This window comes from Engystomops pustulosus, chromosome 1, assembly GCF_040894005.1.
Source record: "Engystomops pustulosus chromosome 1, aEngPut4.maternal, whole genome shotgun sequence".
Lineage (NCBI taxonomy): Eukaryota > Metazoa > Chordata > Amphibia > Anura > Leptodactylidae > Engystomops > Engystomops pustulosus.
In genome coordinates, this window is record NC_092411.1 from 230309112 (window position 1) to 230323543 (window position 14432).

At 40.7% G+C, this 14432-nt stretch overlaps 1 protein-coding gene across 13 annotated transcripts in view; it reads right to left on the bottom strand.

The window, feature by feature from the left end:
- Positions 1-14432, bottom strand: part of RAPGEF2 (Rap guanine nucleotide exchange factor 2) — a 144721-nt gene that overhangs the window by 12058 nt on the left and 118231 nt on the right. For all 13 annotated transcript variants that reach the window (XM_072120461.1, XM_072120446.1, XM_072120453.1 and 10 more), the window contains 10 exons: positions 11185-11316; positions 5239-5416; positions 4287-4423; positions 3782-3940; positions 3084-3236; positions 2741-2905; positions 2255-2362; positions 1936-2139; positions 1604-1712; positions 613-859 (listed from right to left, as the gene is read on the bottom strand). In XM_072120461.1, coding sequence (XP_071976562.1) covers positions 613-859; positions 1604-1712; positions 1936-2139; positions 2255-2362; positions 2741-2905; positions 3084-3236; positions 3782-3940; positions 4287-4423; positions 5239-5416; positions 11185-11316 — 1592 coding nt within the window. The remainder of the gene's footprint in view (positions 1-612; positions 860-1603; positions 1713-1935; positions 2140-2254; positions 2363-2740; positions 2906-3083; positions 3237-3781; positions 3941-4286; positions 4424-5238; positions 5417-11184; positions 11317-14432) is intronic.

Genomic DNA, 14432 nt, shown 5'->3' on the forward strand with positions numbered 1-14432 from the left:
GTGTATAAGGACCATGGATATCTCAAACACACGCCATAACTACAGCGTGACATAGTGTATGAGGACCACAGATATCTAACACATATGCATAACTACAGTGTGACATACACTGTCACACTGTAGCCAGCGCCATGGATGATGTGAATATAGCAGAATTCCTAGGAGTCAGGCAAATAATTGCCATTTTCCAAGGATTCAATATAGGACAAATAATTTGATTACACAAATCTTCCACCCAGAAGATATTGTGGTCTGAAATTACAATGTGATGGGGAGAGACTCCGTTTTATGTCCAGTCTCTGTGATTGCCTTGAAAAGCCCTTCTGCAGTGCAATGAACTTTTCATGACTTCAGGAATTAAAGACACAAGGAGCAGTACAAGTCTTTTCCAACTATCACACATGTAATTGGAAAAGGAGAAGAACTATACAGTTTTCCGTACGTAATACATTTCATGTAACAAGAGGAAACTAACAAGTTGCTATTAACACACATAAATCTCATTTGCCTAAAAACTCCATCAAACGCATCATACTAGGACATCAAGAAGTAATATATGACTAGACAAATATTCATAAGGAAAGGAAATATCCCATAAATTGGTCTCCTTACTTATAAGGCTTCTGAGGCAGAATGCTGATCCTGGTTTTATCAAGAATCTTCTTTAGCTTATTCCTTCCCCCAACAGTATTGGCTTTGCCCTTCTTGCTGACTTTTTCAAGCCCGATAACTTGTTCGACGTCAACGGCGAGATCAGGTATAGAGTATCGACTGGCCTTCTTGATATCACCGATTTTGGGTAAATGAGGAGCACTGTTTCTCTTTTCTTCCAACATTCTTGCCAAGAGCTCTTTAAAGACTAGTAAAGAAAAGACACCAAGAAAGATGTATAAATAATAAAATATAATAATACAGGAGGTTCACATCAGGGTAGATCTGTCATATCTGAAAGGAAAAAGAGAAATACGGACTAAATATTTTTCCCGTTAAATTGACGGACACCCTAGCAGACCCCACTATAAGTCAGAAAGACTGTCAGGTACTGCTGGTGTTCATTGTGTAATGGATCCAGCATTGCGTAGCAGTGTGAGCAAAGGTTTACAGAGCAACATGAAAGTGAATTATCAGGTTGTTAACAGTGGACCTGTGCTCCGTTTTTTTGTGACTTGTGCGTCACTGCTCTGTGAGGTGACAAGCAAAAATACTGCCCGAGTCACAAACTCACACGGGAATGGGACCTGCTCTAAATTTGAGGGTGGGGTATTCGGCTCATACATGGGGCAGTGGAAACAACAGCCATATAGGAGACTCCATAGAAAAGCATGATTTCTATGTTTGTGTGCAAGAAGCCAAAATCCTGCAGTGAGACAAACCAGAGCAATTATTATTGAAATAAATCTAGACACTTATAAATATATACTAGTATATGGGATAAGATGTATAAAACAAAAACTATATAAAATTGTAACCTACACAAGATAACATATTGCTATTGCTATGTTATCTATTGCTATTCTGTATTGCCTCACCTATTTCACAATAAATATTACTTGGGACATGCATGCTGCTTCTAATGAATGTTATTTCCATTAAATCCACTTACCAAACAAATTGGTTTTCACAGTGATAGACAAGTGAGTGTTATTCTTCAGGATTTCCATAGCCTTTGTTAGCTGAATGTTCTCAAAGTTCTGACCGTTCACCTCCAATATCTACAAGTAAAGGGCAAGAAGCTCTACGTGATTAATAATCCAAGCTGTGACATTTACCTTCCTGAGACAGAACTGTTTGGAGCTGCTTTTTTCCCCTTTAATGTACAGAGATTGTAGAGGTAATAGATTTAATTGACATGAATTATTGAACTGGCTCTTTCTTCCCTTTCTTTCCCAGCAGTCGCTAGCATAGATTTCTCACAGAGTAGGTGGTCTACCATACCTGATCCCCTCTCTTTAAGCCGGCCTCAACAGCCTTGCTTCCAGGATCCACGCTGTCAACAAAGATACCAAATCCCTTGTCTGACCCCCCCAGCAGGGTGAAAGGCAAGGGGGCTTCACGAGACGGCTTTGTTAGTGTTATCAATCTTCTTTTTGCCTTGGCAGCACATGCAATATTTAGTAGCCTCAGATGGCCTCCCATTTTCTGAAAGAAAAAAAAAAAAACACAAGCATTAGAATTGTGGTAAAAATGAATGAGAAGATACGAAAGGAGGTGCTTATTGTGACAACAAACAACAAGTAAATAAATAAAACTTTACCTCTCGTTCCAAGTTATTCTCAAATTCCTCTAGAAACCGCGTCATAGCAGGGTCACCTTCAAAATCATTAAAGTGATTGTTCACCCATAGCAGCACGACTCGGGTCACCTGAAAGTACAGGACAGGAGGGAAGAAACACTGTCAGACAATGATTTATAAATTCACACAAGAATATGTCAACCAATATAAAAGCCTGTTAACACTTTACACTGGAACTGAAGGAAATATTTACTAGAAAATGGTGTGCAAATTACTCATTTCATACAGTTCTTATTCAGCCATATATTGGATTATGTGACTGTATGTATGTACAAGCTCAGTATATAAAAAGCAGACTAATCAGCAGAGGCCTTTAGAACTACAAACCTCATAATGATGACAAAAAGAAAACTTGAACATTTACACCCTCCCCAAGGTAACAGATGTAAGAGGAGGTGTGTATTTTTCTGTATTTTATAAAAAGTATCATTTTATTTTCCCTCTAACCTTGTCCCTAAGGCTTGGGTCATTAAACCACTCCAACAACTTCTTCCCAACTTCCATAGGACTTGACAAAAAAGTTCTGTATGTTAGGAGGAAATCTTCTATATATGTTGGGTCAACCACAGAATGTTCTTCTACCAGATGCATTGTTAGTCGTTCCGAAGTCCCCTACAAAGAAATGTAAAGAGTTCAAGAATACATTAAGCACATTACAGCACCATAGGCTACTATTCTAGTGTATGGAGAAGTCTCTAGGAGATTCACTGCTTCATGTATAGTATAGTTTTAGTGCTGTCATCTCTGCTTTATAGTACCATTACATCTGTGGCACATGTCTCTCTGTTACCTTGATGACAATGTGGCCTTTCCTGGTTCCAGTACGATCCAGCTCTCTGTGCTCTTTTACCATCACAATTTCTCCCTCCTCTTCAACTTTTTGCATGTTCTTCTCCACCTGATTCAGGATGCGGCAATAATCCTGCTGTGCTATGCAAACAAACTGTGGAAAGAAGGCATACATTTACATGATGAATAGAAGATATCAAATCATCCGTACCAAGTATATGGGTGACTGGAGCCTGGGGATGAGCCACATCACAAATAACTGTGTGTCTGACACAAAAAGATAACAACTTCAACAGCTTTTTTCTCATTGTACCAAGTGTACAAAGTCTGAATTTCACATGTCTATAAACTGTATCTTTTAAATTGTACCATAGAGGCTTTATAGAGAACAGTCTGGATTCCTATGCAATAGGTGGGCAATGTTTAAACGTAATCCCCAATACTGCGGACCTTTATTACTTTTAGATAGACCCATACATATCCCATAATCACAAATGAATACTTAATTGCTAAGAGCTACATTTTTTTTTTTATCTCTACACACTTTGAATGCCTGTTTTTACATTTATAAGCCTCAAATTTTAGCTGAAAAAGCAAAAAACTAATAATATGCGCTACTTAAGACATTGAAATTCAGCAACAGTTACACGGTACTGAAGGGCCAGACTCTCCGCCTGGCTCAGATCTTCACCTACATACCTGGCAATCGTCCACTTTGGTTCTCATCACTCCCTTCATGTATTCCTTCTCCATGGTTGGAGAGACTCCAAAGCTGTTTCCCATGCAAAGAATTTCTGTCCTCCCGTCAGGATATGTCACTTCAACTGAGCCATTTAAAATGACTGACCAGGAATCGAGCTATAGCGCCAGAAAAGGGGGAAGATTAATTAAACCGATATTAAAATCCTGCTGAATGCGTTTTACACACTGCAGTGATCAGCTCTGGGTATTTCACCTTTGTGGGCTTATGGAAACTCGGATACAAATAATATAGATAATTCTTACAACAAACGAATAAGAAATATATTACTTTTAATTTTTTCTCTATCCTACATAATTACTGAGCTCACAGTCACCATCTGTCTGTTTTGCGATCTTCACACATCTATAGCGTAATTCGCACGACTACAATCATGGCATATCCACTTCTCACACTGTGTCACACTATGTCATGTAAAGAAAATCTAAAAATCCAATCTCTCACCTCCTCCCCATCATTCAGTACGACTGTCCCTGCCCGCTCTACCACAGCAAACACCATGACGGCACACAGTTCACGCCTGACAGACATCGTCATGTTGGCAAAGGCTGGAAGCTGATGCATGAACTCCAGGAGTTGTTCTAAAAGTCAGAAAAAAAAAAAAAAAAAGAATAAAGATATGTAACATCAAAAACACATTCGTTGTATAGAAATATAGAAATACTGAGAAACAATAACAACTACCCAAGACCCTTGACATCACAAAACATTGATGTAGGGAGTAACTCTGAGATACCACTAAGGCATATTAAAGACTGAATAAAGAAGGACGTATAATCCCTGTTATCCCATAATACATCTGTTCTTGGTTTTATTTATACTTCTTATTTTTAAGGAGTTATTTAATATTAAATCTCTCCAGAACACCACCACACATTTTACCTACTCTATGGAAGTCGCCCCCTTCTAAGCAGGCTTTTTCAGTGTAAAACTGGGAGGTCTGCTCAGAGAAGTTTCACTGTGTGCAAGCGTATATTCAGATGGGACGAGAATTCCAATTTGTAACAACCAATATTTAAAATGTTATTTTATGTTAGGATAAAAATTTTTTAAAAAAACCCTACTGACGGCAGCACAAAGTTCTTTAAGAAAGTGATCAGCCATGTAAAGCACTCGATGTTCAGACCTTACAAAGTAATTGGGAGTATAAAGAAATGGTGTGTGCAGATAACATGGAATACAAGGTCTTGGGAAGGGGATTATCACTCATCACAAGGACAGAGTACATTATGTGTGTATACATATTGATGAGGGGGCTTCATTCATCTCTGACCACTATCTGGAGTTGTTCTAGTGATTGATCACTAGATTGTGACCTTTATCTGAGGCGTCTAAGTCAGCAATATATAGGATTAAAAAGGTGGGGATGTCTGTCACCGCCTCGGACTGCGCTTACCAATGTCGTCATCCGTCCGGTCAATGGGATCTTTCTCCAAGCAGTCTCTTACAATGTCTCGGCTCATTAAAGGGTCGGATGCTCTCTCAATGTCCTCTTCATCGTCATCGTCTTCAGAGTCCACAGCAGTTTCTGGTAGCCCACTCAGGTCCATATCTCCGGGCTCACTTTCTGTGGCCTGAGAACAATATGAAAGGTATCATTAAAATCTGTAGCCAACTACACCATGTGATACACCCCAGGCTTATGGGAATGATAAATAGCCATTTCCAGAATCGTATATAGAATGGATGAACAACTATAATTTCCTCACATAAGCTGTTTGGGATGGAAGTGGATTTTACATTTCGTGATTTACAGGTGAAATCTGTCAAACTACAGCAATTATGCCATTACACCCAGCGAAACGTACACTATTCCGTGCTGCAGATATGCCAAGTATTTTTGCATAACATTTGTATACAGACATACCTTACTATTCCCTCCCAAACTGCAGCTGAGTCACTAGACATTTATGAAGAAGAGGGATGACGCATGAGGTCATTTTATCATGCAGAGATAATTTATACTATAACAACCATACAAAAACCCCAAGGCCTATTATCTGCTGCTAAGATGTGTATTATATGTAACAGCAAACGCCCCCAGGCCAAGCCTGCAGGGGGTAAAGATGTATCACACATGATGCCCTGAAATGTTATGCGTCACAGTGAAAAGATGACATATCTCTCAGAAAAGATGGAGAGCACATGCTCACTTCATGAAGGTTGTATAATGACAGTACAGAACACCTGCAGACCTTCCTGGCACTGAAAGTGTTAATGAAGCCTGAATGGCTAATACCAACATTGTAGGAAACAGAGGAGTGTGACAGCGCTCCTGCAGAGGACATAATGAACCAACATTCAATTTGTCTGCATTAATGCAGTCTTCCCGAACGGCCACAGAGAACAGCCAGCTGCTAGCTGCTTCTTCCAGGTAGCCACAGGCTGAAGGCTACACACCGACATACAGCCCCTCGTGTGTCATGGAAGCAGCATATCAGCACTGTACTGCATTAAAGGGGTTTTCCACTTTCAGTAAATAATTGTTTATAAAATTAAAAGTGATACAGAAAATATATTGGAAAATTTGTATCAATTCCTTATACTTTTCTAGATCTCTGCTTGCTGTCATTCTATAGGAAGCTTCATGATTTACTTCCTGTGGAGAAAAAAAAACGGCCCCTGGTCATGTGATATCACACAGGTGCATGGCTCGTAATATCACTCATCTCTGAAGCTTCCTACAGAAGCACAGCCAGCATAGGGTTCATTCACATTACCGTAAGCCCACCCGCATACCGCTGGAGAGGAGGAGGAGGTGCTGGTGACCCCTCCCCCCTCCATAGAGAAAAGCGCCACACACAAGGGGAAAGATAGAGCAGGCTGTATGTTTTACCCCTGTAAGGTGCGGAAACTGTACTGCCTCCAGGCACCTTTGCAGTCTATGGGGACGTATATGCGGCTGTAGATTTGAGTCCGCATATATATCCCCCCAGACAGCCGTCTGAAAGTACCCATACATCTATGAAACCATAAGGCAGTGGTGGCGAACCTATAGCACGGGTGCCAGAGGTGGCACTCAGAGCCCTGTGCAATCACCCCAGGGTAGAGTTTGCCAGGCAGGAGGGAGGAGGGGTGTAAATTTTGGTGCAGATTCAACTGTGTATGTCAATCAATGGCGCTGTGAGAAATGTGATCTATCCACAAAAAAACAGGGTAATCTCCACATAAAAAGCTGCAGGACGCCCACAACTTGATTTTTATTTACACCATGAATGAATAGTGTCTGTGGATTTAAGTCATGTGCACAGTACTTTATAGGTGTGTGTGTGTGTGTGTGTGTGTGTGTGTGTGTGTGTGTGTGTGTGTGTGTGTGTGTGTATGACACTTGTGTACGTAGTGTGTGTGTGTGTGTGACTCTTGTACGTAGTGTGTGTGACACTAGCGTATACAGTGTGTGTGTGTGACACTAGTGTGTGTGTGTCACTAGTGTACGTAGCGTGTGTGTGACACTTGTGCACATAGTGTGGGTGTGTCACTAGTCAGCCACACTGATGTTCTACAACATTGATGTAGAAGACCGTGGTCTGTAATGACATTTCTTACCTTACTCCACTCTCTTTAAATGCAGAATTCCCTGGTGGCTTCCCCTTGCATTTCCACCATCATAATATAATTGCTTTATGGCAACACATGATGCTATTCAGGAAGCAGCATGCCCCCACTGCTATAGTAAGCATACATTATATAAACGGGGGCCGGTCCTCAGCCGCTCCTTACACAGGCCATAATATATTATCCTCACAGACAAGGTAATAATCAGGTCATGTCACAAGTGCAGCCAAGGTCACTGTCCACCTTTCTTAACCCTTTACTAAACACCTCATGTTTATTGGTAATAAATGACATATCTGAACCTGTACAGTCAGTATCAGCGCTCTCTCTCTGTGGGATAGCAAAGTAGAGGTTGATGGGGCAGCGTCCATCCAACAACACACAGTATTACCCCCGCTCTATATGGATTCCCGCCATCTAAATTCACAGAATAATACTAGAACCGGAGCACTAGACTCTATAGGAAAGAGTCAAAGAGCAGACAAGCAGCAATAGATTTCACAAGGCTACAAGCATGTCCATCAACCCACCATACACAGGAGACGCTGCAGGAGCTGAACAAATGATCTGTCTGATTCATTTTACCAAATATGTCTGTCTCTTTCTTAATGACTCTTCTTACCATGCAAAATGCTTGACATGCAAAATTCAGAAGGGGAATGAATATTTAAAGAGGTCTGTTATGAGATCAATCCTGAGAGCCATCCATGATTTATTCACATATGAAGAACACATCTGTGTTATTTTCCCTGTGAAATGCCCCCCGTGCCACGATTACCATCAATGCCCGTGGTAACCATAATACCAGACTATGCCAAAGGAAAGAGAACAAATCTTGTGAGGGTTTACTGATTACTTATCAACAATACAATTCGGTAAAGGAACCAAGTTTATAATTGGTGCTGATTAATGGGGGGCTTCATAGTGACAGCCCAGGTATATATATCTCTGATCACTCTCATTATTCAGCCTGGAGCACTGAATATGTATGAGGGCGCCCACAAGACCCGATACCTTACAAGTGAATGTTTGCACTCGTTACAGACCTTTAAATGGCTATTAATACTAATGCCAGCGCTTATTACCACAACCAAGTAGGCAGAATCATTTGTCTTGATTAGAAGCATATTGATTTTTACCAATAAATTACCATAAATTGAGCTGAAGCACAGTACTCCGTTACCAATGATACACCTGAAAAAAAAAAACAGGGGCATAGGTGATACTAAAAGGTGTTCACCCTATGGATTTACCTACTTCGGCTGCCTTCACAGAGCAGTTGTGGGGACGTATATATCTGGTCGCATAGACGGCTATGGTGTCCGTTGGTGGTACAGTGACCACAAACGTGTGGCACGTACCATACATAGGAAAAGGATATTGTAGTGCAATAAAGAGCAGAGAGGTGAGCAGTGCTCATCCCTGCGCCTCTCCAGCACACTGCTGTAGCTGTATGCTTAACCTGGATACGGCCGGCCAAGCAAAAGGCAGTGAGAAAATGGCCTAAATGCAAAAAGGGACATCTATAGCCTGCTTGCTCTAAGGAAGAAAAGGCCAACTCCTGACCCCACAGTAGACATTCAGTACAAACCCAGCAGAGTGATAAGACTGTATATTTTCTTTACTCTACATGGTGACTCCAGGGTCATATTTTATCCTTCTTATGTGTAGACTCGGGTGACACCGAATTCTATTGTACCAGGTTGTAGCTTTCAATTATTATTCATTATTATTCAACCAAAACCATAAGCGTCCGGTCTAATACTTCTAAATTCAGTATATGACTGCTTTCCTTCTGACCTAGGGCTTAAATGGTTACACCAATATTTATTCTTATCCCTATGCACTGGGTAGGGGTTAACAATCTTATATGTGGGGGTGCAAAAGAAGAGATCTCGACCAATCGCGAGAACAGGGGTCTGGTTTACACCCAAAATGAATGTAGCGGCAAACATTTAACACTGGGAGCATTAGAAATTGACAAGCACTGTGTTTAAAACTCCCATTTACGCTACGAGTGGCAGAGACCCCAACCGTTTTGCTTGTTACTCCCTATCCTCTAGATAGGGGATGATGATAAATCTTGGGACAACCCCTTAAAGATGACACTGACTTATAGCAGTGTGCATGTATGCATATCTTATGACATGTCATATAGAGTGCCATGAGGGAGCTACATACATAGGTAGGTGTGTGTAGGTGTGTGTGTAGGTGTGTGTGTGTGTGTGTGTGTGTGTGTGTGTGTGTGTGTGTGTGTGTGTGTGTGTGTGTGTGTGTGTGTGTGTGTGTGTGTGTGTATATACACACACATACACATATATATTTTAGAAAGAACTTCTATATATTGTTGAAATGTTGATGTGATGGCAGATTTTGCAATCCTGCGCTGCCTTCTTCTGCCAGGCCGCTGGGTTCATGTTAAGCTGGCAGAAAGCTTTTAACAGACCTTCTTAGTACATTACATCTGCCAGCTTTGGATTCAGTCTCTTGGTCCGCATGCAGCAATTTAATTACTAGCAGATTCTCAATCTGCCCACAGACTGGAAGTGCAGGACAGCGCTATCTGATGCCATCTGCCAGAACAAGATGAACTGAAGGAGGCTGCAACTAGTAATCCAATAACAAGTACGAAGTGTCACTTTAAAAACGCCCTGTTATTAGACTGTACTTGTATCTGAATTGTGCGGGGACCACGTGAAAAGACTCTCAAGCAATGACCGGAATAAGGGGAGTAGTAGTAATACAGACACACAACCTTTTACTCACAGATACTAGTCAACTATCAACCCCCTATCCAATCGTTCAGGCAGGGGTCATACATAGTAAAGCCACGGTATAAGCAATATGGCTGCAAACATCTGTTCTCTAGAGATGCATTTAGGGAAACATGCAGCTTCATTACCAAGATCTTTAGCCTTTTTAATACAATATACATCCTGTGTGAATACCGCCTTACAGTGGCTCAGATCACCTTGAAATCCCACATCTCCCATCCAGAGTGCCTGCAGACCATGTGATGTGAACAGGAACCTAACCTGCCATTAGTGCTTTGGTCATCCTGAGTAGAACAGGATATTGTTGACAAGGTCAGACAAGAATAGATGTGAGTCAGTGTAAGAAAAATAGACATCAGTTGAGAAAGAAATGCGGCCATAGCACCACGATGGCTTCTTAGCTCACAAGACAACAATGTAATAACAATCCTGTGGTAGCGCAGTGTCACCCTTCACTATAAGGGTAATGGGTGATGTCGGAGAAGGTGCAGGCAGATCGCTCTCTGTGAGGGGTCTGCTGAAGAGATGGTTTCACGGAAGAAAAACCTTCTTAGAATGAAGTTGAATGAAAGTTGATAGAATTTAAAAGGGATGCCTTAAGGGTTCACAAGTAGCATTACAGGAAGTCCCCTACTTAAGAACACTCGACTTACAGACAACACCTTGTACATACAGACCCCTGGATTTCGGTAATTTACTGTATTTTAGTCCAAGGCTACAATGATCAGCTGTAAGAGTTATCAAAGGTGTCTGTAATTAAGATTTATTGTCAATCCTGGTTCTTTTCGATTGTCATAAGTTTTAAAATCCAATTGTCAAAGAGACCAAAAAAATTTGGACTGGGTTTAGGATTATAAAATATACAGTTCCAACTTACATACAAATTTGACTTAAGAACCTCAGCATGACTCCTATATGATTTAATGAGGGATCATCCCACCCCATATATAAAAAGAACACCGGACTAACATATAAATATGTGTGTGACAGAAGACATGACAGCTCGTGCCTACCTGGTAGATGTCAGACAAGCTGCTGCTCCCAGAATCGCTGGTGATGCTACATCCTGAATGACTGGAGGACACCTGGGTCACCTGTGGATGGAGGCTGTCTGTAATGTGCAGCTTGGTGAAATCAGCAGGGAGCTGAGGAGAAAACAGGAAGAAAGTGAGTATACACCAGGAACACGCACACAGAAATATGACAATAGAGACGCTCATTCATGAGACAAAACATGAGAGTATTTATCATGAAGAGGACAAGTCTATATTCTTACATTTTCACAATTCCCAACAGAGACAAAGTGTAGACAATTTTTGGAGTTCTGTTAGTTCCCAATATCTAAAATTTCTTACCAAGCATTTTTCAGCAGAGTTTGCAGAGTTTATTGTAAGGACTTCAATACACCACCATTTCTACAACTCACCCTAAAGTCTGTTACCCACCACAGGCTCGGTGAGCTAGTGGGATTTACCGGACCGGACCTAGAATCACTGAACTGTATGGACATGCAGAGTTCTGTTCAATGATTCACTCTGGTAATTCTTGCAAGCACATGCAAACTTTCTTGTGGGCAACAATCTCTACTCCCACCAGGGAAATTTAGCAGCACCTTTGCCAAAACTAAAATAAAATTTGACAATTTTCACTGGAGACCACCTGTAAGAACCTTGCGGGTCTCCCATGCTTTGCTATGTAAATGCTGAAAGCTACAGATAAGACTCCTAGCAATAATGAACAAAAATACAACAGTGTGTCAGTAGGGGTTTTTGTTTCAGCATGTGTATGATTCGATAATGGGACTTTCGGAAATCACATAGTACGGTCATTGTTTTTTTGCAAGGCAGGAAGAGGCGAGGGAGGATGTTTTTATAGAAAGAGTGCTCTGGAGATGAACAAGACCATGAGAAAGAAGAAATGTAGGATAGTGGAGAGAGTCGTCAAAGGAGAAGGCTCGATAAGGAGTTCAGGGCCTCAGGAATTGGGGATGAGTAATCTCGTGAATTGGCTACTTCATGAAGGCTATACATTAGGCATGATTTCTAGAATTTTGTAATAATTTTTGTTGTATTATATTGTCTGAGAATTTATATCTGACACATGGATTATGTGTGATACCGCTGCTGGGGGAATGCATCATCCACTTCTTCTTAGGTAGAGGCTATGCTCCTACAGCACAGAAATCATCATCTCAGTGATAAGCAGGAAGACTGGTTAATTATGCGGAAAGCAAATCACTGGCAATTATCAGTGTGCCGCTACATACATGGGCAGCAGCAAGATGCTGCTATTATAATAAAGACGACAAGCCTATAATCAGGCGGTATTCACACACACTGAATCACCTCACATCAGCCCTCCCCCACCTGCTTCACTTGTTAGCATCACATAGAACAGCTGCACTGACAAAGGCCAGCAAGGGCCAAGCCACAAACACCAGCAGGCAGAAAGGCCACAGTGTTCATGAAGAACCTGGAAAATCCGTGCTCGATATAGGAAGAAAGCCAGAAATGTTATCCAGATGTGAAGCGGTGCCATTTCTCTCTCTTACCCCCAGTACAAGTATAGACCCAGGTTCTTTCTATAACAATAAACGCATGCATATAGAGAAATTGAGACAGTAACAGTCCTGGGGACACTGTGGTTTCTAGAATGTCATCTTCACGTGTGCAAATACAGGTTTTTTTTGTTTTTGTATTTTTTAGAAGAAATCCTAATACTAATTATTTACCACTATGTACACTATGGTATCAAAACTGCATAAAAACAGCAAACACACAAATGATAAAACTGCAGCAGAACCAGAACACAAAGTATCCGGGTGTAGCATTTGTGTATCTTCTTGCAACAGCATGAATAGACCTTCCAAGAGCCTGGCCTATCACTCCAGGGCTGTGCATTAGGCCATAGGTGTGTATATGGCAGGATTACAGAACATATGGGCCTTTACTGTACCTCCATATTTCTTCAATTCATACAGAGGTCTGCTTCATACGATCGCAGTGCAGTATTTCAGAATTTGATATATAGGAGTGTCTTTAGGAGACAACTCCCTGATGCTAAAGATGACAGTATATGTATCACATTGGGGAGGTTATTAGAAGCCACTAAAATGAATTACTTTTATGTATTTTATTGGGATAAATAACAATCTTGTAAAGCTTGGTCACCATGTCATTCAGTGCACAGCTATTGATACATCACAGAGTTGGTGCTCTAAGATGGAAAAACAAATCTACGGCTTTCATGTGTTTGCACTGCATTCATTTGTACCCCTGCTTTTTTTCGGACTAACTAAGCCCCTCAAAAGTGTATTTGACTTGGGAACTATCATCTGTGTGTCACCTACTTATAAGTAAACATGTTGATTAAGATAATAACACTGTCCCCCCAGCAGGCAGAGATGCTACTAACTGTAGTGAATATCTGATGTTGTGATAAGACATAGGAGGACTTAGAAGCAAACCATTATAGAAGAGAAGGCTGTGTGCAATCCAAAATTCAAGATGGAGCCTGGTCATATGGAATCTTATGACGCAGGCATCTAAAGTATATAAATCTAAGTGAGAAGTGCATTAGTTATATATACACACATACATACACACACGTACGAATATAAATATATATATATATATAATTTTTTTTTTTGTGGAGAAAAATCTTGCAAGATTCATGTGATAACTCTTCCTAGTAGCTAATGAATATAAAGTCTGATCTATGTGTGAGGATAGCTCACTGGGCTATTGATCTCCTCCAATTATGTTAATGATTATCATAAATAACATTTTTATGACATCCATTACTATAATGAAGAATAAAAGTGATAAAAAACCTGCTTCACGCACATATAAAGGGCACATGCTGTATATTGTAACAGGGGGCTGGGAATTAAGATAACGCACCTTGAATGCCAACCTTATTTTCGAAAATTAATGTAATTAGAAGAATATTTTGGTCCACCAGAGACGTTACAAAGCGGCCCTTCACGTTCTGTGCTCTCAGACACTTTACAGTTTGCATTACTACTACTTTTTCTACCATAAAATTAATGAGCCCTTAAAAGATTTCAGCTCCGCGGCTGCACAAGCAATGGCTCTGCCATTTATCTCCAGGAATATGATTTCATCGCGTTGGCAGGGCTCCACCTTGGCACTGATCATGTAGTACACTAGAATATAAATACAGGCCTGTCTCCTGGCATTACAGGAATCCTTACTTTCTGTTTTTATTTATAGAACAGCATCTACTACTTTTTTCAGAA